The sequence below is a fragment of the Maniola hyperantus genome, chromosome 5 (assembly GCF_902806685.2).
Source record: "Maniola hyperantus chromosome 5, iAphHyp1.2, whole genome shotgun sequence".
Lineage (NCBI taxonomy): Eukaryota > Metazoa > Arthropoda > Insecta > Lepidoptera > Nymphalidae > Maniola > Maniola hyperantus.
In genome coordinates, this window is record NC_048540.1 from 4,102,133 (window position 1) to 4,130,041 (window position 27,909).

Consider the following 27,909-nt stretch of genomic DNA (forward strand, 5'->3'; position numbering starts at 1 on the left):
CGTGACATTGTAGCTGTCAAACAACCGCGGTAGAGCCACTGGCTAACGAAAGACGACTGGAAAAGCGTGGCAAATTTAAAAAATATCAGTATGGCAGCCATAGGGTATTTTACTATTTTGCCCTTTTTTGAAAACTGTCTTAATTTGATCCTGACAAGGATCCTAAACTGATAATAAACTACCGAAAAATCTTTCGTTAGCCAGACTACTAATATTGTATGAATTTCTCTGGAATAGATACCTACATCAAGCACTGGCATTGATATAAATTTCACTAAGCGCTCGAAACGCAATGCACTAGGCGCGAGCCCCGAACGCCTGTTATAATAGCAATGTACTCTGTATAATAGCTAGTCCCTAATGACACCCTACTTGACCAAAGTAAGTAAGTACATATGTAGGTACTTTTAAATTTTGGTCTAATTTTCAAAAACTATCCAAAAAAGTCAACTTTGTGTGTATTTATAAAAAAAAACAATAATACTGATAAATACTTATGTCTAAGTATCAATGACTAGTAGGTAGCTAAGCTAAAATAAAATGAAACAAAGTCAGTTTTTAAAAAAATTAACATTTTATTTTCTTCTTTATACTTAGGTATCTACATTTCATATAATACCATTTTGTTAAGTACATATATGTAATATTTAAACCAAAAGAAATTACATAAATTCTACAAATATTAACACCAATATAATTGATATCAATATTTTAGTAAATGCAAATAATAATATTCAATATCTTACGATTTACAATACTTCACTATTTACAGATCTTATTATGATTATCGTCATCTTAGTTTTTATGGCACAGTATAATTTTAACAAAAATATTTCGTCATTATATTTGAATACATTGAGACAGTGATTTTTGTTTTTTTTTTATAAGTACATAGGTACATATTATAAACACCATAATATGTACGTATAACGAATAGATCATTTTACTATTTACATAATCTTCACTTAAGTACCTAACAATTTGTTAAATCTCAGAATTACACAATTTATTGATACTTACGTAGGGGGAAGTGGGTTAAATTGATACAGAAATATCCAAAACGAAATTTCACATCTTAAATATCATTTAATACATTTTTTTGTTTTGTTCTACGCATAGCAAATTTTATAAATACATATTATAATTACAATTTTAAAAACTGGTTAGATAAGGAGATAAAAAAGTTATAACATTTTAAGTAGAAAATGGGATTTGTATCATTCTGCCCCACCGAGCGACGGGGTAGATTGATAAATCACTGTAGCATTTTGATATGAACTGAACATGGAAAAACCTTGATTATAATTGGAAAGTATTTTTAGACACTAATACTTTTGTTAAATAATGATCGAAGTCAGTAAAAAAACCTGTTGTTGCAGTTTGCAAACTGGATGTTGCTGAGGTTGCCACCGTATGTGCATCACATGGAAGGACATGTTTTAGCCTTTTCACTATTCAAATACATGTCACACATCCAAAACGAAATATCTTTGGTGTATTAATGTGCCTCTTGCATTTTACTACCCCACTTCCCCCAATTTTATTTAACGTTACGTTTTGTTGAAAATATACGTAGGTATCATACAGTTTGATCAATAAGTAACTTTTGAGATAGGTACATATCATTTTGATACTTTAGTACATTACTTAAATATAAAATTAAAATAAAACATCTAAAAATTACCATATTATATAATATGGTATATTATTAATAGCATTGTTTACTAGGGAAAAATTGACACGAATTTCCCTGTGCTAGTATTTTGACTTTAGAGATTTTGAATTTAATTATCTTTTTTCTATTATCATCTAAATAAATACTGATTTTTAGAAATAAGCAACTGAATAAAATACATTAACAAGTATCCAAGCTCGTTTAGATATTGTATTGTCGTGTGAAACTATAATTATGTGATAATTATTGTCACAATAATCGTTCATAATCTTGACTTACAAAATATATTTAAATCAGAATGTACCTAATTCAAAATACTGACGAGGTAATAAGTTACAGATCAAAAAAAGGAGCAATATAAAAAAAACATGTATACTTAATACGGTTGAATTAATAATAATACTTCGAAAATGAGCCTTATCCTACTGCTTTTCTTAACCAACTACAAACTTAAGTTTAAACATTCAGTCATTATTTATGTCACTATCTTTTTTTTCAATTTTATTCAGAGAATTTCCATCAAAATCGTCATGAATAACGACAGTCGTTGCGCTAATACTAGGACTATGGGAAGTAATATTTGTCCTGTTACTGTCTGCTAAATGTTCTAATTCATGACTTTCCAAATTAGGGACAGCAGAACAAACAGAACTTACACGTGACAAAGATTTTCTATCTTCTGTTGACAGTTCTTTAGAGGAACTTCCTCCAAATATTTGCAGTAAAGAACAAAGGAAGAAAGTAGCATATATCCAACTTACCGACATAATTAAAGCCAAGAATGTCCCTATTTGGGAATAAGGAAGAAGATTTGAGCGAAGTAAAAATATTCCGGCAAATCCAGTCGTCAACGCAGCTGCAGCAGTTGGGCCTGACGATGTTGAAAGTGCAGACTTAACTCTAGCTGCTTTTGTGCCACAAGCATTTGTAAAACTTAGTGCATAATGTAGACTAAAATCTACAGCTAACCCTGCAGATGTCGATATTGCTACACTTTCTAATATATTTAATTTCCAATTATTCAAAACAAGCACAGCTATTGTAACAGTTGAAGAAAAGATTATGGCTAACAGAGAGCATACACTAACGGTGAAATTATATGTTGATGGTATAAGTACCATGAAACCTAAACCAGCAGACAACAACAAAGCCAACACTGTTCCACTTGCTAAAGTTCCTTGGAGATCGTAAAATTGCAAATCAGAGAGAAACCACCCACATTTCAGTCCTGGAGGTGCATCCTTTAATTCTTTTTTAGTCCAATTTTCTACTTGCACAAAAAAATCATCCATTGCTCTATAGGACATTGAATAGGGAATTACACTTTCAAATTCTATTACAATAGCAGATACAGCAGGAGGGTATGCACTTCTCAAAAATTTAGGCCCTGCCACACCTGGCATAAAAATTTCGCGCGGCGTTTGATAAAGAGATTCCATTGCTTTTATTATGCAAAAATCGAAAACTTCTGTAGTGTATGGGAAACGTGATGATTCACAACATGGTGTTCTATTTATCTTGTCAATACTATCAATGCATCTTCTGCTCATATACATTTTGAAACTTTCAATAAAACAATTGGGTAACAACGGACCTAGTGTTTGTTGATAAAATGGTTGACTTTTAATTTTAGAACAAAACTCCAACAACCATGATTGTGATTTTGGATTTGACACACTAAAGTTTTTATCAAAAACTAGTTCGCCCTTTGAAAATGGGTCCATATGATTCCCATTGTCAATAGCTTTTACTCCCCATATCCAGCGCAGTGGCATTTTATTACCAATTCCATTATCATTGCCAAATCTTTCAAAGAGGAACTTGTTTCTATAATTTATATCATACTGTTCAAAGGGATGTGATGTTTGAAAAAGTTGAAACTGTTTTGTATCAGGTAGCTGAAGTCCAGGATAATAAAATACTACAACTATACTGTAGAGGCCAATAGCACCCAAAATTACTACAAAACCTGTGTGCAACCGCATTACACAAGTGATAATAAATCGATTTAATATAACATTGATATCTTCTCCAATCTCATTAACAGCTTTACTAATTGCACCTAATGTTATCCACCTACTTACAGACAATTTTACATCTAATATAAATACTGATACTGGCAACCAACTCACCATTAGTAAAAAGTTAACTAATACTGCAGTGCCAGCAAAAACACTGAAACAGTTAATTGCTGGAATGTAGCTTACATATGAAGCATAAAATGCAACAGCAGTAGTCAATGTGGTGACAAAAATGGCTGTCACTGAGTGTTTCAAAGTTTCTTCAAGTATTTGTACAAGTATAGTCTCACCAGCACTAGAAACATTTTTTAAATCTGATAAATCATTATCTTCACTAACAACATTATCCCTTATTAACTGCTTACTTATCATTTTCCATACTTTGACATACAGGAATGCGTCATCTGCCCCAATACCTATCACTACAACCACAACTAATAGATTCATAAAAGGAAAAAAGTCCAGATTAAATACATACACATAAAAGAAATATGCCACACCAAGTGAATATGTAATGGCTGTGAACAACAATAATGTAAGAAGCAACGATTTGGTATAAACCCATACACATACAAATACAAAGATACCACCTAGCCCTATTAGCCAAGTGTCTTTAATAATCCATAGGTCAAACAGAGCATTCTTTAATCCAAAGTCCATTGCTGGGATAGTAAGAGTATCATATGACATATTTGAGTATTGTAGTTTTAAATAATATGAAAGTGCTGTGCTACTTGTTGGCAAAGGTAAAAATATCATTACATCTTTCACAAATGTCTCTGAAAACTTTGGAGGAGAGAATGCATCAGAATCAATTATATAGAACAATAAGTTGTACACTGCATCATACTGGGAACAATATTTTGGGACTCGACAACGGTCCAACTCACAAGATGCCATCAGTGTAAAGTTATGAAAATATCCTGCACATTTCTTTAATATATTTACAACATATGTAACATCATCTTTAGTTAAGTTCTCACAAGAATTCTTACCAGATATTAAAGCTATGTAGTTCGGGACACTCCATATCGGGCAGCATATTTCTTCAGCCTGCAATGATCTTTGACAAAGATTGTAAAACTCATCTTCGGCAATCTCAATAAGGAGGGTCTGCAATTGACAAACATTTTGTACATTTTCAAATGAGAGCATTGATTTGTTGTCCGTAGATGTGACTACTAAGTGAGCATAGTCTGCAACAGGTGCACCGCAAGCTCCAGAAGCATAATTGTGATGAAATTTATCAGGACGCTGCATATTTTTAAGTGACTTCCACTGTTTCCTTGTATGGTTTTTGAGATAAACTGCATTCTCATCTTCAAATGATACATTTTTTCCAAATCCCCAATGCACATGATTTATTGTAATATTTGTATCAGGTGAGCTATAAAATGTTGTAGCAAATCCTGTGTTATTGTAAATTTTTTTCTTCCTATGTTGTTTCCTGGAATGCTTCCGCCCAGATCTTGTTTTGACCCGATTGTTGTAAGATTGGTTCATTCTAATTTGGTCTTCTATTTCTTTAGGATTAACGGCAAGCCTTTTGGAGGGTCTCGTCTCCTCAATAAGGTTTTCCCAGGCTATGAAACGGTGCGCTAGCGTTGTACCTCTCGTTTCGAAGCCAACTATTGGATCGGAAAATGAAGGAAGTTCGTGACATACTAGCGGTATTACAGTTAGCACAGTGGATGTTACTACGATCATGAACAGAAAAAGGTAAGGGTAACGGACAATAAACCTCGCATAAGCTGACAACATTTTTAGACCTTGATTTCATTGATCTCATATTTATAACATTCTTACTCCATTTTGTGCACAAGTGAAACCAATACATATCCTTAAAGCTGTTTGAAGAATTCACATTGTATTACAACGTTGAGATTACATTTTTTATCAAAATATTTTTATAAAAAGCTATTCGAAATAAAATAGTCACAAGTGGTCACAAGTCACAACAACAAAACATTTGATTACTCATAGACAAACACACGGCAAATGTCATGTCATTATATTGTCTTGGTTACACCTTGGGTCACACCATGGATCTATGGACTATGCATTCATTCGTGGGTCACACACATAACACACATTTGAAGCCGGGTAACTTTAGAGACAGATTGAACATTGTCATTGGTCAGCCACTAGAAATGGCGAGCCCCATGATATATTATTATCTTGTTTCTTTTGCGATTTCACTCGGCAGATGTACAGTCTCATGTAAGTGGTCACACGGACCCAGCAGTGCACACAGTGCCCAGCACTAATATCGATCTCTATGGTTTTGAATTATTCGAAAAAATATGGCAACATTTTCTTGTCTCTGACATCTTGTGATCACAAGACTTCTCCGTTTCGAGTTTTCTGTCAAAGAAGAATTTGGAGAAAAAAGGCCGTCCCTTTAGGGATCTTCAGGTTTTAAAAACTCCAACTGACGAGAACCTCCATCAAGATGAGATATTTCCTGACGTACCTGTTCGTGTTGCTGCTGTCGCTCGCCATACCCATATTTTCGTTGTACTATCTCCTTACTGGAAAGGGTGAGCAAATCAGTTTCGGATGGTTCCTGGAGAATACGTCTCCCTACATGTGGGGGACGTTGGGTATCGCGTTCGCCGTGTCCTTCTCCGTGGTCGGGGCGGCCATGGGAATCCACACGACCGGAGTGAGCATAGTGGGAGGTGGTGTCAAAGCGCCTAGGATCAAAACGAAGAACTTGATTTCCGTTATTTTTTGTGAAGCTGTGGCCATTTACGGATTGATTACGGCCATCGTGCTGTCCGGTATACTGGAGCAATACAAAGAGCCGTTCTTGGATATAGCCATCAAGCAACAGAATTGGATGGCTGGATACGTGATGTTCGGCGCTGGACTCGCCGTAGGACTCGTGAATCTGTTCTGCGGCATCTGTGTTGGAATCGTGGGGTCGGGAGCGGCCCTCGCCGACGCGGCCAACGGAGCTCTTTTTGTGAAGATCCTGATTGTGGAAATCTTTGGATCAGCCATTGGGTTGTTTGGACTGATTGTTGGAATATACATGACATCGAGAGTAAAAATGGGCAACCAGTAACTTAAGCAGAAAGTCTTACTTGAATTTAAGTGTAAGTATTTATTAGGTTTTCTTAAGTTCAACCTATTTATAAGTTTGAATAAAATTTTGTTCATTTTTGTGCTTTTTGATTCATACTTTTCTATTGATGGGAAATAACCCATCCTCTATTTGCTAATTTGCAGGTGTTATTGTTTTATTTACTTAATACAAATCATATTATCCTCATGTTTTATGCTCATTTATTCATAAATAGTAGTAAAAGTTTGCTAACATAGATACAGAAATTCTATGATTGATGTCATACTTGAAAATGCTGCAGTTTGATCAAAAACTTAACTTTAGTTTACCTCTTTGAAGAATCTAGCTGGGCCTTGGCTTCTATTAGATATATTTGAGACATAGAAGGAAGAGCTGGGACCCTGAGATACAAATTACTGGTTATTCAAGGTTCCCGACAATTGTCAATTGACTTAGGGTGGTTGTGCACTCATCCGATCCGAGTCCATGAAAATATGTTCCGAAGTAGTCATAGAACTATTTGTATGGTAGCTTGTGACATATGACATAGAAATTGTTTATATCCGTATTTTCACTGATTAAGCTCTTACTATTAACATCAGATTATTTAAACCATCAATTTGTGTGTCTGCCTGTTTGCCTGCTAGCTTTTCATGACCCATCTGTTTATCAGATTTTGATGAAATTAAGTTCCCACTGCATTTTAAAAATCTATTTATTTAGTATAGAGATAGCTTGCATCCTAGGTTGCTTTTATCCTGGAAAATTAAAGAGTTCCCATGCGATTTTTGAATAACCTAAACACACACTGACAAAGTCATGGACATCAACTGGTTTTGTTTTAATGCATTTAATATCAGATTATTTGGACTATAATAATAGGGTATTTGACAACTAGTCAAATCAGTAACTTTTTATCATTCGCAAAACGTGCGCTTAGTATGCGATATTCTATGCTTAAAACCAACAAATGAGGTGGATTTTACGTATTTTGCAAGACCCTCTATTTAATAATCACTGAGAAACAATTTATTTTTGATGTAGTCAAATACCCAATTAAAAGATATTTTTCTATTTCCAGTATAGAAGAGCACTGGTACTCCTACCCCAACCTTGACCTGATCCGACTCGCCGCCAGTGCTTCAAACAAAAATCTATTTATTAACGAGCAACAAGCTTTGAATAAGTGTTGGACTTGTATACTTCGGAATCTACATTTCAGATTTACTATATAGATGTTGTGCAATTACTATTTGACCATTTTCTGTTTGTACAATGTTGATTACCTTAGCACTTAAAAGTTAAAACTGTGTCTTGCAAACCAATTTTTATGTTTTGTCACATTTTTCTCATAAAACTATTTGATAGTCAATACAATGCATTGATAATGTGTAATATATTATGCACATTTTCATTTAACAAAGGATGATGGGCACATTTGTATGAAGCTACACCTACCAACAGACATGTTATGTTTGACGACCTCCCTGGCATAGTGGTAAGCGCTATTGTCTTATTAGTGGGAGGTCCCAGGTCTGGTCTGGTGGGAGGCTTCGGCCGTGGCTAGTTAGCACCCTACCGGTAAAGCCGTGCCGCCAAGCGATTTAGCATTCTGGTACGATGCTGTGTAAAAACCAAAGGGGTGTGGGTTTAATATTAAAAAACTGCCATACTCCTCCAGGTTAGCCCGCTTTCATCTTAGACTGCATCATCACTTACCACCAGGTGAGATTGCAGTCAAGGGCTGATATCTTGTATGTGAATTTTAAAAAAATGATTATTTCACGTTGTGTATAAAATTTATGCACATTGATGAGTAAGACAGTAAGAGATAGTAGTACAAATGTGACCCAGTGGCGTAGTTTTAATTCTTCATTTTAGATATGTATGTACTATGTATCTACTTATTTTACGTAAATAATATAATTGCATTGACATTGGTACTAAGTATAACTTAACTGAGTGCTAGCCCAACACGTCAATGGCTCTTGGCTATAGGGCCATGCCGTTGGTAACGAATGAAAGTTGCCATTATGTTCTGGCATTGTTTTTTGAGAACTTTTGTATAACTTAATCTGTATGCCAAATATTTTTACTATTTTACATGATTTTATTGAAGGTTACATTTCATAATCAGGTAGTAAAAAAGCATCTGTAACAAGCTTCTGACTTGATTTAGTTGCACAAATGTGTAAATATATCATTTCTTTTTCAAAATATTTAATCATTGTTTGACAAGCAAAACAATAGTTGAATATTTTAACCAATATTCGTTATATTCAATATAACTGCTGTTAAATATATTGTAATTTGCACCATACTTTATAATGTAACTTCAACCAGAAAATTGCTTTACCACCCTTAGGTTGAATGATTTGAAGTTTGCGAATCCTAAAACTACATGGTCTATTTTTGCTTACATACCCTTAGTAAAACTTTTATTTTCTGGAAATTGTCAAAAATGGTGAGCAATTTTATGCTTTTTGTGCTAAGGTCTAAGACATTTTATTATACAGTTGGATTGTTATTAGTCAACTTCTTAACCAATAGAATATGTTTTTAATACCATATCACAGTGTCCTGTATTAATTTGACTAGATATATGGTGCATTTTTATATTATAATATATTGTGTCATCGTAGAATTTTATAATAATGTGTTACTGAGTAACAATGTAAAGGTCCTCATTCTCTATGATATCAAATTGTGACAGATTAGTAAACTGAAACTTAACTGTTGTATCATATTACTAGCTAATCTGCCCCGGCTTCGCTTGGGTGGAGTTTAGAAAATTGAGGGGGAGGTTGATTTAATTTTTTTCTCTCCGTAAGAACCATCCTCGTACTTCAAGGAATATTATAAAAAAAGAATCAGAGAAATCGGATGAGCAACACGTTTCGTGATTCATTTTTATATTATAGAGAAGATATTGATGTGTCACTCTTGACAGTTCTTGCACAAAAGGGTGTGTCGAAGACAAATAAGTATGCAATCCATTTCACGTATTTTTTTAAAATTCAAACTTATCAGATTTATTACTTAATTAATTGCATAATGCATTTTGCAAGTATTTTTACCGTCAAACTTGACAGTTTTTGTATGAAGACTGAACAGATGTCACAAAATGGATTTGTGTGTAGAGTTCTGGCCAACGAAAGTAGAGACTGAAAACGTGCGGCACATACATAGAAAACTCAACCTCAAGAGTATGCATATACAAGGTTTTGCATGAAAACGTAAAATTTTGGCGGGGGACAGGGGATAATGCTTTGTTGTGATTGGTGGACTCAAATGGCACGTAATCAAGACGATGTGCGGAATGAGGGTACCGAACGGGCGCGGGCCGCCTTTTATGCTGCATAAGTTTGGTGATCGGGGATGTCCGGCTATTAGGCGTCTATAGGTGGTGGTCTGTGTGCAAATACAAAAATATCAGCATAGTATAACAGACGCTTTTCCAGTCTCTACTTTCGTTTGCTAGACTCTAGTTACGACTTCAACATCACAGAGAATGAGTACCTTGGATGGATGCACTGATGTATGTAGTCATTTTGTTTAAGGCTTAAACATTCCATGAAATGTTAATACAACGTTTGTGAACGCTTTGATTGGTAAATAGCCTGTGTATATAAATAAATGACACTTATGTAATAATTGTTTTCTGCCGTTTGAGAGTACAGCCGCTAAATGTACGTCCTGTAAGATAAGGGAATGTTGATTACCCTGCAATTTTTTTCATCTTTTCCTACCCTTTTTGTCACAAGTTGTCATGTTCACCTAATCCCCTCACTTTTGTGACGTCACATCTTTTACTAATTTCAATGTCAACTTGATTGTGTTTTTTTTCAATAATTAAAGATGTGACGTTCCACTCTTTTGTGGTCATATAACCTTCATCTCCTTAAAATATTTCGTAATTCATTTTCGCCCTGTTTCAGCCTTCTAGTATAACTGAAATAATATGTATATTGTTTGATAATTATTATAAATATTGTCATTAGTAAATGTAAGTACCTACCTTTACAATAAAAGCATAATTCATTATTTAAAACATCTAATAAATAGAATTTTCTCAGACACAAATTACATTGAACATTACTATGAAATTATTGGTCTATTTTTATTATGAAATTAAATTGTTTGTAAATATTAGTTTGCTTCTTTATATTTTAATGAGAAATGAGAATTACACATTAATTTATTTGTAAATGTAAATTCAAATCAAATATTAACTTTAAATCATAGATTAAAGAAAAATATAGATGAAACAGTTGCAAATATATACATAATAGAGCCAGTTTCGTGCGTGAATAGCGAAATCAGCGAGTTCCTAATCGCTCACTGTGGGCTTCTTTTGAAATTGGCTTTAAATTAAATTTATAATTTATTGTCGACCTGTGTAATATACCTGTATATACAGGGTGTACTTAAAACGCTAGCGAAAACTTAGCGCTATTATTAGACTGCCTAAACCTAATCGAATAACCATTTGCTTGTATTTTAGTGATTTAGTATTTTTCAAAACCGCAATGTATAGCGCGCAAAGCTCGGAGTCAATGCCCTGCCTATGACGCAGCATTGGCACCTATATACGCAAAGTTCGATGAGCTCTCGCGTCAGTCAGGTGTTTTATTTGCAATACATTGCGAACTTTTAAAATATAGGTTTTTTTGTGGTATCTTATCAGTTAGGTATCAGTAATCATCAGAGTTATCACCTGTCTTCGTTTTTGCTAGCGGTCTAATAACACCAATATTTTCATTTAGCCTGTGCTTGAAACAAAATTGTGTAATTTATAGACAAGGAGTAAGCGTCATCCTTTGGCACAAAGTGAGAGCATGGAACAAATCGATCGAGAAAAGTATTATGGTACTTATCATCTTAAGTATTGTTTACAGAAGCGTTTATAAGTTATAACAATATTTGTGCAAATGTAGATATTATGTATGTTGATGAATAAATAGCTAAAAGTTTTATGTGTTCTTTATTTCTAGATTCTTTTTATTACTTTTATTAGCCTGTACTCTGCGAAGTTATCCTTATATTAAGTACCTACTTCTATAAAACCATCATGACCACAAACTTCGTAAAAAAAATCCAGACGCCTTAAAACACCAATGTTGAAAATGTTGATGTTGAGAGCATTTAAAATAGCAGTTAATTGCAGTCACCTCAGATTGGGTCACGGTAGAAATTGGTAACCTGTCGAGAGATGTGAAGTTCCAACATCCAATTCATTTAATTGTCAAAAAAAATATAGTTCTCACGCGCCATTTGAACTATGTTAACTGTAATGTCAAATGTATGGTTCAAAGAACAAAGAATTCAAAGGTTTTAAGAACGCGTCACACGCGCCAAATGTTCCAAAATCTAACTCAAATTATGCGCGAAATTCTATAATTCCACGCTTGGTACGTACTTATAACAATCAGTTCGCCGAGTTTGACTTATTTTACCTATCAAACAATAAATTTAAAAAGGAATTAAGAATCTATCATCGTAAAAAAAAAGAAAAAAAAAAGTAGCTAACATCTAAATATGCATGCAATCACATACTCCCACTTACATGCACACACACACACATACACACACACACACACACACACGCACAAGCATACACACACTGTTGTAATTTTATTATTGTATTTACCTACATTTATTCTAAATCTATTCTGTTAAAATAGTTTTAATTATAATTTTAAGTAATCTCTTTTGGCCTTCTGTTATACCTAGATTTAAATTTAAATAATAATTATGTATTTACGCTGTTGATTACTTTCAAATATACAAAATAAAAAAATAAAAATCGTAATTTTGACATGACATTTGTGCATTTTACACAAAGTTAAAATGGCGCGTGAGAACTTATTTTACGCAGCCAATAGCGTAGGTATGGGTTTAATGATACTGCTATAACCCTTTACCACCAGGTGAGATCGCAGTCAAGAGTTAACTTCATATCGGAATGTTGGTTACCTATCGCTTTCCATATTGATTGCATAATAATAGGTTAGGTAATTAATCATTCCTTACCATATTACTTGATAAAAGGATTAATCAAATCGAAGTAAAATACGTGCCTAGTCTAGGAGTCAACCAGTTCTTTTCTGGTGAAAAAGTAAAACTAAATTTTTTAGCAATAAAATATTTTATTTCAATATAAAACAGTTCAGATACTACAATTTTGTAGGTACTTACTGCTTCTAATAAACAATTTCGTTACAAAAGGAATGTAGAGTTAAAAAATCACTGAGTGGAATGTATAATTGCCTAATTGAATGACTTTTCAAATGAAATTAAAATTGTATTTTTTGGTTTGTAATGCGCAAAAAAAAAAGTCCAATATGAACAGGAGGTGTATGACTGCGCTTTACACAAAAATGATCTGCGCAAACCGCTATGTTGTGACTTGTGTACCTTCAGATTGGACTATAGTTCTTTTGCGCAAACTTTAATAATAATAATTGGTGCACGCAAAACCAAAAGAGACAATAACGTCACATCATGCTGTCCTTTTCCGCAGGCAACAATGTGATAAAAAAAGAACTATTCTTATACCTTACTTAAGATTTAGTTTTGTGTGCTACCGATTACCGATTATTATTATCGAATTAGTACTATTTAAGTACCTCAAATAACGTTGTACAGATATAATCAAGCTAAATCAATTTCTTTAATCTATAGAGAATACTGCACATTTTAAACCCCATTTATTTATTATGGCAAAGTGATTACAGGGAATAATCGAGTAAAGCTTTTTTCCCTAGTAACTATTATACTAATCAATTAATTAATTACGTGCTACAAAGTGTAAAAAGTCTATTTATTTACAAAATAGGTGGACTCTTCGTTAAATCGCTCAAAATACACACAACACTCTTGACGGAGAGTATTTACATTGCCTTATACTTGTCCAAAAAAGTATATAATGTGGGTAACTTTATATTCGCATTTACACTGTAAATAGAATAATATTATGGAATTTCAATAAGAGATGACTTCGGGTTTTGTCGACCTGTCGACAAGTTTATCAGCAAAACCCGTAGTTGACCCATCTCTATTTTGAATTTAATTTGATATTCATTGACAATATTAAATACGATTCCCAATGCTACCCACATTTATCTACTTTAACATCATTAAATTATACTTTAAATTTTTTATCTACTTTTTACTAGGTACATGCTTTCAAAACTGTAAGAATCTATTGAGCCGATGAATTATTATTTATTCAAATTGTTTTATACCGTTAATGACGGAATAGCAGCAATTTTTTTTCATTGGAATTTTTTGTTGCCGAAGTATTACTCAAATGCGTTGAAAGCAATTTTAAATAAATGTAACATGTTAATGGATTTGCAAAGTTCTCTAATTTGATTTTTACCTAATTTACTTCAACTATGTGATGATGAAAAAAGACCGGTATAAAACCTTTGAAAAATCGTTCAACTACTCTCACCCTACTAATCTTTAAACGTTAACTAGTACATAATTATTGAGTTTTAAATAAGTTTTGGTATCTTATAAAAATATTTCACATCTTGTAATCCTACAGCTAGCATAGGTACATTATAAAGATCTACATAATATAATCTTAATAACTTACTTATGTACATTTACCTACTGACTTTGGATTAAGTTCTCTAATAAAATCTAACAAGCTGTAGATTTATAATGAAGCACAATTTAAAAAAAAAAAAATTACGAGAATTAGCAGCAATTTTTATTTTAAACAAAATTATTACGTAAGTATTGCCATTCCGTTGATAAAGAGCATTTTAATAGGGCTAGCTAATATTTTTAAAAGTTAAACTTTTTAGACGTGATTTGAGAGTAATTCAAATCTTCTTTAATGGCCGCCAAACAGAGCAGCTTTTTTGAGGCCGCCACCTTTTATCGAAGTGATTGTAGTAACTACCTATCACGCAGTTAGTGCCATAGATCTCTGTTTTTAACTTGGAAACTAAGTATTGTATAGTAAGTAGGTATACTAAGAATTATAGTATGTATAACTCATTTTTCTAAAAAATTCTCACACGATTTATATAATTATTTTTAATTTAATCGTAGGTAAGTGGTAGGTACATAATACATATGATTTGAAATAACGTCAAAAAAGTTTTACTTCAACCACGCGTTTAAGGTTACACGAGTTAATATTAGTCTTTTGTGTATAGTCCGTACAATAACTCTATGGGTCAGCTGTCAAAAGACGTTCACCTTTATGATAAGGACTAAAATTGTGACTAAAATCGTACTTTTGTCATGAAATTTGATACAAAAATTTAAAATGGCGCGTGAAAAGTATTTTTTTACACACTATACAAGAATATAAATATAAATACAGAACCTTTTTTGAACTCGATTAAAAATAGTTTTCCATCTGTACAAATAATAAAGTCTTAACTCTTAATAATAGATTAAATACCTACATACAAAATATATTGAACACCCGTTTATTTTAAATTCTACAAAATTAACAGATTTGCTCTATTGAATTTTTAGATCTAAAAACATTTTACCAATTTGAGATCGAATTTCATTGTCCTAGAAATTTTGAGCATTTGAGTGCAATGGTGGATTTAATATTGAATCTTAAAACTACCACTTTTTATAATGGCAACTATTCTACTTAAAGCATAGACAATGTACGAGTATTTGAAATAACCGCTAAATAAGTGACCAAGATGCAAACCTAGCGCAGAACTAATCGAGGAACATATAGGAATATGGATTTTGTAAAGTTTCCGCCGTGTTGTGACGTCTTAGCTAGAAATATATTTTTTATTCAATATTTTTTCAATGGAATTTGAAATACAAACTTTTTCCTTTGTTAGTTCGGACCTATTAAACCAATATTAACTATTACATTATCTTATTAAGATCTCTTTTTGTAACCTGTCATTTGTTTTTTATGGTGCAAATAAGAACTTAAAGCCTGACCAGAAAAATAAAACACCTCGCCATATTGCGGAAAACCCATGGAACTAATTTATACAAGACCATATACCAAAGAATTTACAAGTACTACTACGTAGTACACCATATACTTATTGACCATAAACAATGTAAACAATATACTAGTGGCGCCCCCAGAGCAAGTTTTTATATTCCTGGTCAGGCTATACATACCTACATACATAATACATTGTAAGTGAAATTACCACTGACTTGGAATAGCTAGATGCCGCATGTTTATTAATTTTATTAATAGTATGAAAACAAACAGTGCCTTTTTTTCTACCTACGATGGTCCATGACGTCACGCAATTCAGGAATGATCACAATGCGCAATACCAAGTTTCAATCGTCACGCGCCAGTGGGCCAATAGATTTTGGCAGTCCGAGAAGCGATAGATTTTTCGTATTTGGAACGAGGAATGAGAGTATTAACAAAATAATGTAGGTACTAATTCTATACCGTTGAAAAGAATGAAAATAAAATTGGCGCTAGGTATAAAATTGGGCGAAATTTCAAAATTGGCTCAAGACGTCTTACTTATACTACGCTACTTTATACCTACTCAAAGTCCATGGAAGTTCAATTACCATGCCTGTTAGACGTTTGAAAAAGGGTACCTGTGGTATTACCCTTTCGTTCAGCGATCTTTCTTCTACAGCTAGGCTGGCAGGTCGATATTATCTATGGCAGTGAGCACTGAGTTTGAGACAGTCTTTGCAAATATAGCTAAATAATTATTATTATTGACATAAATGAGTATGATATACTTTACAAAATAATTAAATAAATTAATTAACTAATTGAGATTCATTGGAAACCTTGTACTATGTGGTCGTACTACACTCTCGTCTCAGCATCGTCTTCAGTAGTAGATTTCCTGTAACAGAATATGAATAAAATTGAGATCCATCGCATTTTCTTGATGTACCCTCACTTTGAAAAATTAAACCTTAAACTGGTGTTAAGTATTATTTTAAATTACATTTTACAAAAGTGAATTGTAATAATAATTATGCAATTTATTTAAAAAACCCGTGGACAACAGATTGGGACTAAGTGAACGAGATGATCGATCAGTGTAGATTTAGGTCATAAAAATCTAATGGGAACTCTGAATGGGAAGATTTTCTGGGATAAAAATAATTAGGTCTATATCCGTCTCCGGAAAACAAACTGAATTCCGTACGATTTCGTCAAGATCGATTAAACAGATATGCCGTGAAAATGTAACGAACAGACAGACCGACACACTTTCGCATTTATAATATTATTTGTAAAGATTTTACTGTTATACTCACATACAATAAATACATAAGTAATAAGTATCTATAAAATATAATAAATTTGGATTCACATTAGACATTAGACATTAGGTGCCTAGTGAAAATTTTGTGCATTTTTGAAGGTAGAATTCTATTTTCAACTACCACTGTAAAATACCTCTGTTCATTGGTTCATTTAAAATTTTAGTACTACGATTTGCGTATAGGTTGTACGGCATATGAATAAAATGTACTACTTGAAAAAATACCTACTTAGTGAATCCAAATATAATCTAGGTATTTCTCCCTAATCGACTCAAAAGGTAGCTTCTAAAGAGGCGCATTATACGCGGCCCACAGGACCTTGTCATCGAAAACTGACAACGAAATCATGATTCGAACTAGAAAGGCTAAAGCGCCGGGCGAATCACGTCGCTTGTGCGCATCTCCGAGAAGATTTCTGTGCTTTGTTTATCTTTTAAGTCAGCTAAAGAAAAATGAAGTTTATGTATAGTACGCCACAGTTCGAGATGGCAATCAGGGTGTATACGCCCCGAACACCCGCACAGTCCCGGCGTTAACCTGGTGCAGGATAGCGCGGGTGTGCGGGGTGTCCCCCCGCCTCATACGCCGATTGCCATGTCAATCTGTCGCGAACTATACTATTCAGCATGCTTAGAAAATACACATGGAATACTTTACCTCCTCCCTATGGCGACAGATGATTGCGCGCGCGACACCACCGGTTAGCAAAGCAAAAGATGATTTTACAATGAGTGTTTCTCATACAACCGCCACCATCTATTGAGATATCGATTTACATACAATTTACATGAATCGCGATTCAAATGAAAGTTCTAAAGTCAGCTGCATATTATAAGAAAATATCTGTTAAATTTCTCTGTTAATATTAGGTGTGCCGGACAAATTTAAACCCCACAGAGTACCTACAGAGATATACATTCTACTCTATACCTAGTCTATGCCCATTGCCCACAGACTGTTAGAAGTTAGCCGGATCGGACGTACGCTCTGATGTTTGCAGAGTGAGTGCGACAGAAGACAATTTCTGATAATATGCATCCAGCCTTGTTTGTTCCAGAGTGCGTTTTCACTGAAGCAGATTGGCGGAGCGCAGACGTTTCGACCAGTCACATTTAAAAAAAAGAAAATGTTAAATTGCAAACTTGAAACTCAGAGTGAACGTGGATTTTACGAATATTGAAACATTTAATAATTACTAAGAAACTAGTTTTTAGCACCATACCAATTCTACTACGAGTATTTTGTGGTTGAAGCACAATGTCTGCTTCAACTTCGCCTTTTCCCGCTTCAGTCGAAACACACCCTTATGACAAGAGTACAATTTTTTTATGGATGGTCAGTAAAATATATGATGTGTGCTGTTGTGCTGTTAAATTATTCTACGGTACTCTAATGTTTGTCTATGGCGGGCTATCCTCATTTCTTGTTGCGTAATTTTCAAAATCAAATAAAGGATTTCATTAAATAGGTTTCAAACCTATGTAATGAAAATAAAAACAAATGACTGACTGACTGACTGACTTTATATACATACAAGAGTCGAAGATTCGTAATCAATCTCGCTAATCGTTTGATAGTTGATAAAATAAGTATTATAAAACTTATTATTCAGTTATAATAAAAGGAGAACTTGAATAGCGAGTTAATAATATTGTTATAAACGTTATTATATGTACTTACATAAATTATAATATTCAGGAATGTAGGTGAATTATTAATGTAGGTGTTTATGTATGTAGGTGAAAATTGAAAATATTTTTTGTCATGCAACATGTTTTAAATGTATTATTGTTACATAAGTTGGGTAGGTACATGCGTTGTGTTTAAAAAAAAATTGAAATAAACAGAAATGAAAAATATATAATAATATCGAATTTCAAATATCTAAGTACTTACTCGCTAGTCTCCCCCATGCTCGCTAGTGGCGCCCCCATTTGTTGCTGACCTTCGCCTAAAAATGAAAAAAGTAACAATTGAACTCACGGCTTGTGGTGGGATATTTCTTTTAATTAAAAAGACCACTAGTGGTAGGCCAGACACTTCCTATACAGTGCGACAAGGCTCTCTTGGCACTTGAATAACATTGACAGGGGAGCGCTGTTGGAGAACAAAGGCTTAGAATATTCAAACAAGAACAAAGGGGACACTTGACGGCTAGTTCCGATTTTCGCCACGCGCCAAGATAGCCTTGTCGCACTGTAGGTATAGTACGATTCAAACTAGTTAGCTTTGCAATCTTGCGCATGGTACACTCGATGTACATGGTACATCACTTAACGGGCGGCGGTAGGTTTCACCACAGCTTAAACAAAGTGACTTCTCAACTCGACTGTACAAACAAACAAGACACGTATAGCGAGAGAGAGACGCATCAAGGAACTGGCGGCAATGTAGGAGTGAGACGTGCGCTGTTACCCTCCCCGCTACCTCGGGCGGCCTCGGACACCCAAAATGTGTGTTCTGCGCAACGTCGTGCGCAAACTTTAGGAGCGCATTTACGTTTGAATCGTACTGTATGTCTTATTCAGCTTGACATAGTGCGTACAAACCTGTGTGCAATTCGCTGTTAAGACGATGAGGTGACTGCACACTGCGCGCGCTAACGTGGTCTTCCTCCGCTACACAAAGCAAAATTAAGAAGCCATCAAATTAATAAGCTCAAATTGTGAAAGCCACTTAAACAAAAACTAATTTATTTCAGTCTCATGAAAACAAAAACCACTTAAATTATACAAAAATGTGTTTGGCAAAAAAAATTAAAGCAAAGGCCACTTATTTACACAATAAATATTATACTTAATAGACTAGCAAATTCCCGCGACTTCGTCCGCGTGGACTACACAAATTTCGAACCCCTATTTTACCCCCTTGGGAGTTTTTTCAAAAATCCTTTCTTAGCGAATATCTACGTTATAACATGACATGCCAAATTCCAGCCCGATCCGTCCAGTAGTTTGAGGTGTGCGTTGATAGATCAGTCAGTCAGTCAGTCAGAGAGTCATGAGTTTTACATCTAAAGACTCTAAATTTTAGTGTACACTACAAATTTAAACAGTAGGCTCGTGACTGGCAGCTAAAGTCACGAGGTTTGACAGCTCTAAATTAAATTAGAACTGTCAAGCTATGTCTGTCCTTTTCATAAAATATCAGTAAGAGAAGGATGCGAATACTCTAAAATTTAGTTGTGCTCAGAACCAGTACCAGTATATATGTAGTCGCGAATGTGTGAACTTTGCTTATCTAGAGTTTTATATCTTTCCTTGAAAACTACAAAAGTCAGTAAAGTCAATCAAAAAACTAAACTTAAAGACCACACTAAATAGACACACACCACCAAAATAAACCATACTAACCTGTATAAGGGAACAGATATTTGTCGTGCGGATGGTGTTTATCCGAGCCGTCCGACATACGATCGCTGTAGTCGTACTGCTCCATCTTCCTCTGATAGTCATTCTTCAACATCGTCGCTATGCCCGAGTCGCGGAAATCCCGCGGAGGGTACCCATCGTGCTCCCTTGAATTTAATATTATATGAAAAATAGCTGATGCCTGCGGCTTCGTCCGCGTGGAATTAGGTTTTTTAAAAATCCCGTAGGGATTTGTTGATTTTCCGGGATAAAAAGTAGCCTATGCCTCTCCAGATCTTTATCTATACCCATGCAAAAAACGTGATTGAATGACAAACCAACAAACAAACACTTTCGCATTTATACTAATTATTATATAGTACGGTTCTTTGACGTAAAGTTCCTAAGGTACTAGAATAGCGACTTCACATCGGAAAGCGCAGCATTGGCAGACTGGCCGTGGCAGAAAATTGATCTGGGAGAACATTATTAGGTATTTTCCATTTTACAGGAGGGTGTCCCCACACATGCTTACCAAAACGTTCAACGTCATCAACAACCGATTGACGTCCACTGCTGAACATACAATACCCAGCAGGAAATATTGTACATCGATTGTAAAGAGACAGCAGTTTCATAGAGCATTGTCTCTGTCGACTGACAAAACGTCATATAGGTATGAGTGACAGAGACCACTCTACAAAGCCGAAATCCTTTTCTAAAGGTCGATGTAAAATATTTTCTGCCGACTGCTGTAGGTCTGTTGTAGGAACTTCCACACGCCACGGTCTTGCACCACCTGCATCCAGCGGTTCCCTGCGACTCGTCTGTCTACCTAGTGGACCTAAGCCTCTTAGTGGTCTGTGGGGTCTTCCAATGCTGTGACGTCGCAATCTCAGCACCTTAGGTAAAAATAAAACTTACCTTGTTGTAACACTCGAATCCCGAAAATCCCTGGAGCCATATACACTTGGCTCTGTATTCAAATATTTCGTGGGACTGTACCCATAGTCCGAAGTGCGGGATGACAAATAAGTTTTGGAGCCGTAAGGGTTTGAGGGTAGGCGGTACATTGTAGGCGAGATCGGGTAGTTGGGATCGTATGGCATTTGCTTCTCTGCGTCGTTCGGCATCGCCCCATACATTAGTTCGTCTTCCATTACGCCGTATCTACAATAACAAACATTTTTAAAGGTGTATTTTTAGAGCCGATTTTTCAATCACCAGGTAATTTGGCAATTTTTGTACACCCCTGAATCTTTGAGCTTTAGAAAATATTATTAGTACTTAATGGAAACTTTTCCTGCCCCTGTAATACAATTCATAATCAATGGGAAGATTCCATGCTCCCATATTCTTTTTCTTCTAAAGAAGGGAAGCTGTCTGCTCAATGTGGAGAGACAATGATAGGCCGTAACCAAAAAGAAGATTAAGGCGTAAGCTGAACACAACCGCTCAAACTTGTTGTAAAAAAAGTAAAAAGAACTTTAGACCGCCTTGCACAAAGACAGTTAAACAGATTTAGTTAAATTTTGTAATGCTGTCTCTTTTACGCAAGAGTAGAATGTGGTTGCCAAAAAGTGACAGCACCACAAAATTTAAAAAGTTTATACCTGTTATCAAGAGGCAACCTCGACGCGTCAACGCTCGCGACGTATGTATCATGCACATTTTCCAGTATAGAGGGTTTGAGGCGATGCCTGCTCATTTGGTACACGTCAGACGTCAGGTCCGGATTGGGCAGAGGGTTGGGAGACGGCGTGGCGGGACCAGGGTTGCCTCCATCCTCGGAACCGGTTTCTTGGGACCATCTACCCATATCTGGTCGGTTTGATTCTGTGGATGAATTAATAAAGTATGAATTTGTCGCCAAGGTTCTGCAGTAGAAACCTTGCACAGGGAAGCGCAGTACTGGCAAACCGCCCCACTAGGTAGGCAGACAACTTAACGAGTCATACGGAGCTCATGGTTTCAGGCAAAACCATGACCCAAGTCCCTATAAGAAAGAAAGAAAGAAAGAAAGAAAGAAAGAAAGAAGAAAAAGAAAAAGCATTTATTTGTCACAGATAAAAACATATAACATTTTTATCTGTGACACCACCCAAAACGGGCGTACAGCTCAGCTGTCTTGCATCATATGCGTCAACAGTCCACACGCGTAAAATGCAGGACGCTGATTTTCAGCTGTAACCCGAGATTAATAATAAATTAATTATTTTATTCTCTAACAATAGAGGCTGGTTTAACGGTTGGCGACAACTACTTAATTTATAGACGGTTGTTTTTATATTAGACGGGTCATTTCCGAACAAAAATGTTTGCAGGCTTCAACTCGCTTTAGCTTATAAATTAATAGCAAGTACTTTCGACATTTTACCTTCTCTAATGTGGGACGGCCACCTCGGCGTGATGGCTAACGGCGCTCCCTCTGTAATATTCGGAAGGTAACTTCCTCCCGTACCGCCTGTACCTCGGTCTCCTTGAAAACAGAAAATAAGCTCCATTAAACTCTTCTTTATACAAACAATTTATTTCTGTCACATCCGTAAACTATTTCACTATCTACTTACTAGTTTTTTTTTTTTAAAGATTTTGACAGGTCGGTCTCACTTCACGTGACCCGAGATTCGACGTGAGCCACTGGCGCCTCCCGTTCCCCTTTGATATCATATGAGAGAGATATAAAAGATAAGAGTTACGGGATAGCAAGAGGTGTTTGTCAAACTTGTGTTGTAGTGCTGCACGACCTGAATTGCACTTTATTGCGTCGTTGCAAGAGTCGCTATTTATCTAAACGTTTTTGCAAAGTGAACCTTCTCAACAGTAAGGTATATGATTTCGGTGCCCTCTGTGTTGGGAAATACATGAGCATAAGGATAGCGGGATAGTGTCCACTAAGAGAGCTGGGTCGGGCCACTTCTTCTTCTTCTTCTTTCTTCCTGGGTTTCTTTTCTGCCTTAGACGTAGATGTAGACAAGATATACTTACGATGTGCGGAAGGCGGATGGCTGGAACGCCGGGACGTGGTGTCGTCGTCGTCAGAAGAGTGGCTGGAGGCGAGGTCGAGGCTGCGCGCGGACGCCTCGCTCTCACTATCTGTTCCTTCGGTTCCTTCAGTACCTTCTATAGCTTCTTCGTTGTCGCCTCGATTTTTACGTCGGCGACGACCTTCGTCTATAAATTAAACCATAGTTGCATAGGTTGTTTTAAAAGTTAAGATGGAGGTATCCAAATACCTGTTTGTTTCAATGTCGTAGGCAAAAAATTTTATTCATCGGTTAACATACCTTGCTACATAATATTATACCTTGTAGCAGTAAAAGATATCTATTTAGTTTTAGTAGTTGTGCTAAAATGGTAAAAGCAATTTTTTTTCTTTGTCCAATACCATGGTTAGAGACTTTTCTGAAGTACCAAACATTATTAAAGTAGACTTATGCGTAGAACAGAAAGATTTTAAAATTAGATAAAGTACCTATGCCACGAGGTTATTAATGTACCCTTACCCTCTTTTCTCGTATGCAGTGAGGAGTCAAATCCTCTCAGATAGGCGGGCATGTCACTCGCACTGGTGTTATAGTTGGACGTCGACGTGCTTGTATGACGTAGCTGGCCGTCGCTGCGGCTGAAACAAACCCAGTCATCAATAAAACGACTCCTTTTATTACAGAAGAATGTTTTTTTTATTGTGAGATAGGCTTGCGCTTGGTGACAATCTCGTCTAATAAAAAACAATGAAAAACAAAGATTATGTCTAGGTTAGAGTTCACTTACCTAGAAGAAAGAAATAGGTTGTTCAGGAGATAAAGTCACAATTTAAAAAAAGAAACAGTATTGCAACACGTGAAAACCGGGAGATTTTTTGCTGCTCTACAAAATTCCTTCATTACAAAAGAAAGTTAAGAAAGTTAAGAATATCCTGAAGAGACAAGTTAAGAAATGAAACAGTACTGCAAAGCGTATTTAAAAACGGGTGAAAGTGAGACTAACGGTGGGCATAATATAATATATGATCAAGTTCACTGTCAAGTATTTGCAGCGAACTTGAAGCAGCGTCCAGTAAACTTGACGGTGTATGGCTATACGTGTACATGACAAGTCGACTTGTATGACCTTTTAGAGGTTTGAGACTTGGCTCACACCAGCAAAATGATATTCTAGTGATACTAACCTGTACGGACTAGAGCTAGTTTTGGTAGTGGATCTTGAGGTAGTTGAAGAGGCCGATATCCCGATGTTGCGGAGTTGTCGGCCAGGCTCGGTACTGCTGTGGTACGCTAGCGCTGATCTGTTTAAGTGTTATTTTTGGAGCGGTTAGTGACATGAAGATTTTAAAACATTTTCAGTAAAGAAACAAACATGCTGTAGATTACAAATAAATAGTATACCTACCTAAAAACACCTGATATATGTTAGAGATACTGATTCTGAGCACAACCTAATTTTAGAGTATTCGCATCCTCTTCTTACTAATGTAATATGAAAAGGACAGACGCAGTTTGACAGTTTTAAATTTAATTTTTAGATAGTAAAACCCGTGATTTTAGCGCAAGTCGCAAGCCTACCGTTTAAATGCCTCAATAGCTCAACCGGTATAGGAGTGGACTGAAAACCGAAAGGTCGACGGTTCAAATCCCGCCCGTTGCACTATTGTCGTACCTACTCCTAGCACAAGCCTGACGCTTAATTGGAGAGAAAAGGGGAATATTAGTCATTTAATATGGCTATTCTATTTAAAAAAAAAAAAAAATTGTAGCATGCACTAAAATTTAGAGTCTCTAAATGTAAAGTTCATGTTCTGTCCCTTTTTAAAAACCTCGTTACCTGTATGAAACTGTCCAGCAATTTCTATTATTGTCTGAAATTGCTGGCGTGCGTACAGAAAAGAGCTGATTGACGGTTATTTAGAACAATGAAGCAATATTCGAGCAAGTTGGAAAAAAATTGTTTTATTAATTTTTTCGCGATAAGCTACAGCGATAGGTAAGCAAAGGCCAGATTAAGGTTACCTGTTCACTTGAGACAGATTTTGGGCACTCGTGCTTATAATGACGGATGTGTCAGCAAGTGGTACTTTCTTCCCCATACATCGCAAAATTGTCCTGTGAACAATGAACAAATTATGATAATAAATAATTTAGCTTATAATGTGTGTTGTTTAAAATGACAGACCAGAAACGTATTTTGCACTTTGGGCGATTAGTTTATGCTATCATAAAGAATTCCTCATAATGCTTAGGTTAGTTAGGAAGGTAAGTATAAAAACCAGTGAAGTGCGTGTCGGGCTACGCGGAGTGTAGGGTTCCGTAGATGCTTGTCACAATTGCTGTTAACACAACTAATAAATTCATCTAAGTGATTTTCAATGACAATACGAACCCAAGTACCTCTCTATATAATATTACCGAGCGCGTTGGACCAATGTATACTAGGCTCTTTAGATTTTATTAGATTCATTAGAATGTTGCCTTTATGTTGGCTTTATTCAGACTAGGAGTAGGGAGTAGGTATGTCTACGTATGAAACATTTGAAGAAGAGAATTCCCTCTCACCTCTTCAAGTTATCCCGCACTCGTATGTTGAAAGCGATGTACCCCAGCGACGCGGCCGCGGCGTGTAAGGCGACCGCTCCGGCCAGCACTGAGCTGAGCACGTTCCTCCGATCACCCGCCTCGCTGCCCAGTATCAGCCCGCTCGCCCACGCCACGCAAAGCAACGGCAGGCAAACTATACTGACTGCTAGAAGCATCCTAAAAAAACAGTCAAGTTTTAATAAAACCAGTCAAGTGCTAGTTAGACTCGTCCACGAAAGGTTCTTATTAGATAATTTTTAGATAACTTAAATACCTTAAATTCCCAAATCCGATAACGTGGTCCCGAACAGTAAAGGCGGCGCGAGTGGCCCCCGCCAGGAATATCAGCGCGGCCAGAGCGTACACTCCTGCGGGGATCACCACCCACCAAACCACTGCCTCATGGCAGCTCACCCAGCAGCTGAGGGACCAAACAAGGGATTCATAGAGCTAGCGAACGAAACGTTGTAAGTAATAGCGGAATTACACAGGAAGAACAAAAAAACTGTTGAAACTGTACGGCGTTTTGATCGAAATCACGAACTAAATTTCTAGTTCTAAGATTCAATTTTATTTTTTTTATTTTTGTTTATTTGAAAGTAATCAACAGCGTAAATACATAATTATTATTTAAATTTAAATCTAGGTATAACAGAAGGCCAAAAGAGATTACTTAAAATTATAATTAAACTATTTTAACAGAATAGAGTTAGAATAAATGTAGGTATATACAATAATAAAATAAAATTACAACAGTGTGTGTATGATTGTATGTGTGTGTGTATGCGTGTGTGAGTGTGTGCTTATGAGTATGTGTGAGCGTGTGTGCATGTGTGTGTGTGTGTGTAAATGGGAGTGTATGATTGCATGCATATTTAGATGTTAGCTACTTTTTTTTTTGTTTTACGATGATAGTTTCTTAATTCCTTTTTAAATTTATTGTTTGATAGGTAAAATAAGTCAAACTCAGCGAACTGATTGTTATAAGTACGTACCAAGCGTGGAATTATAGAATTTCGCGCATAATTTGAGTTAGAATTAACATTTAACACAGGTATAAGCCGTTTTGTTTGAAAATGACTTCAAGTTGGTGTATTCATCATTCCCGTGCTTCGGAAGGTACGTACAGTAGTGATGTACATCGGCCTTGAATGACATTTCGGATTTGTAGAGCGTTGTCTCTGTCACTTATAACTATATGACGTTTTGTCGGTCTCAATGACCGAGACAATACTCTACAAATCTCCTTCTAAAGGTCGATGTACATTACTTTCGGCCGAGTACTGTACCTACATTTTCTGTGTTTGCCCATTCACCTAGTTCTCTTCTTCGATTTAAGTAGGTGGACACTTCCTACATTTTGCTGCCCACGTTGTCCGGTCTCGAGCATCCGATTTACGCAGTCTATTAGCTCTGGTCTACATTTACGACGTCCAGCTATAGCTTTTCTTGGGATTTAGCTCCAGGGACCGACGGCGTAGTTGGCTAGTCTTCGTTGAGATTGGATGCCGTAGCCGACGTTCAGTAGTGACGAACCATCGTTATCCCACGGGAACTTAACGTAAGTTATACTTACAACAGCGCGTTTCCGTACTGGTGCTGATGTTGCGCGGCCGCAAGCGCGAGCGCGACCGCGGGCGCGGCGTAGGCGGCGGCGAGCTGCGCGGCGAGCGGCCCATGGTTCACGTCGCGCAGCTCGCGCACCAGGCGCCGCAGCTGCCACGCGTCGCACGCGGCCCACGCCAGCGCGCACACCCACCAGTAGTGCAAACCCATAGCCACCACTTTGCATGCGAACTGGTGACAAATATTCATTATCATAATAGGGGTCAACCTAATATAGATTATAGATGTCTTCGAATAGTGGTCGATAATAAGCAGGAGTAAAAATTGCCACTTAAAAAAAATTTAACTAATTTAACTCAAAATAGTAATAAATCAACTCTCAATC

The 27,909-nt window shown here is 36.0% G+C and overlaps 3 protein-coding genes across 5 annotated transcripts in view; 1 reads left to right on the forward strand and 2 right to left on the reverse strand.

Annotated features, from left to right (window-relative positions):
* Positions 1-551: 551 nt before the first annotated feature.
* disp (RND transporter family member dispatched) lies at positions 552-5,666 on the reverse strand. The gene has a single exon (XM_034968994.2). The coding sequence runs from the start codon at positions 5,455-5,457 to the stop codon at positions 2,140-2,142; it is 3,318 nt and encodes a 1,105-aa protein (XP_034824885.1). The 5' UTR covers positions 5,458-5,666; the 3' UTR covers positions 552-2,139.
* A 334-nt stretch (positions 5,667-6,000) lies between these two features.
* LOC117982650 (V-type proton ATPase 21 kDa proteolipid subunit c''-like) lies at positions 6,001-11,740 on the forward strand. Its single transcript, XM_034969026.2, has 2 exons — positions 6,001-6,797; positions 7,848-11,740. Exon 1 carries the CDS (start codon positions 6,149-6,151, stop codon positions 6,764-6,766), a length of 618 nt encoding a protein of 205 aa, XP_034824917.1. The 5' UTR covers positions 6,001-6,148; the 3' UTR covers positions 6,767-6,797; positions 7,848-11,740.
* Positions 11,741-12,902: 1,162 nt separating this feature from the next.
* The window catches only part of stan (Protocadherin-like wing polarity protein stan), a 219,639-nt gene continuing 204,632 nt past the window's right edge, over positions 12,903-27,909 (reverse strand). For 2 of the 3 annotated variants that reach the window (XM_034968852.2, XM_069498933.1), the window contains exons 44-57: positions 27,535-27,755; positions 26,233-26,379; positions 25,938-26,135; positions 25,395-25,487; positions 24,557-24,673; positions 23,892-24,010; positions 23,374-23,559; positions 22,763-22,864; positions 21,999-22,221; positions 21,310-21,555; positions 20,389-20,552; positions 19,585-19,653; positions 18,932-18,986; positions 12,903-16,605 (exon numbers count right to left, since the gene is read on the reverse strand). In XM_034968852.2, the coding sequence (XP_034824743.1) occupies positions 16,566-16,605; positions 18,932-18,986; positions 19,585-19,653; positions 20,389-20,552; positions 21,310-21,555; positions 21,999-22,221; positions 22,763-22,864; positions 23,374-23,559; positions 23,892-24,010; positions 24,557-24,673; positions 25,395-25,487; positions 25,938-26,135; positions 26,233-26,379; positions 27,535-27,755 (1,980 nt within the window). In that variant the 3' untranslated portion in view covers positions 12,903-16,565. The remainder of the gene's footprint in view (positions 16,606-18,931; positions 18,987-19,584; positions 19,654-20,388; positions 20,553-21,309; positions 21,556-21,998; positions 22,222-22,762; positions 22,865-23,373; positions 23,560-23,891; positions 24,011-24,556; positions 24,674-25,394; positions 25,488-25,937; positions 26,136-26,232; positions 26,380-27,534; positions 27,756-27,909) is intronic. The other variant, XM_069498934.1, reaches the window with a different exon arrangement.

Excerpts from the sequence above, each read along its gene's own strand:
- disp (XM_034968994.2), bottom strand. The coding sequence starts at position 5,457 with ATGTTGTCAGCTTATGCGAGGTTTATTGTCCGTTACCCTTACCTTTTT.
- LOC117982650 (XM_034969026.2), top strand. The coding sequence starts at position 6,149 with ATGAGATATTTCCTGACGTACCTGTTCGTGTTGCTGCTGTCGCTCGCC.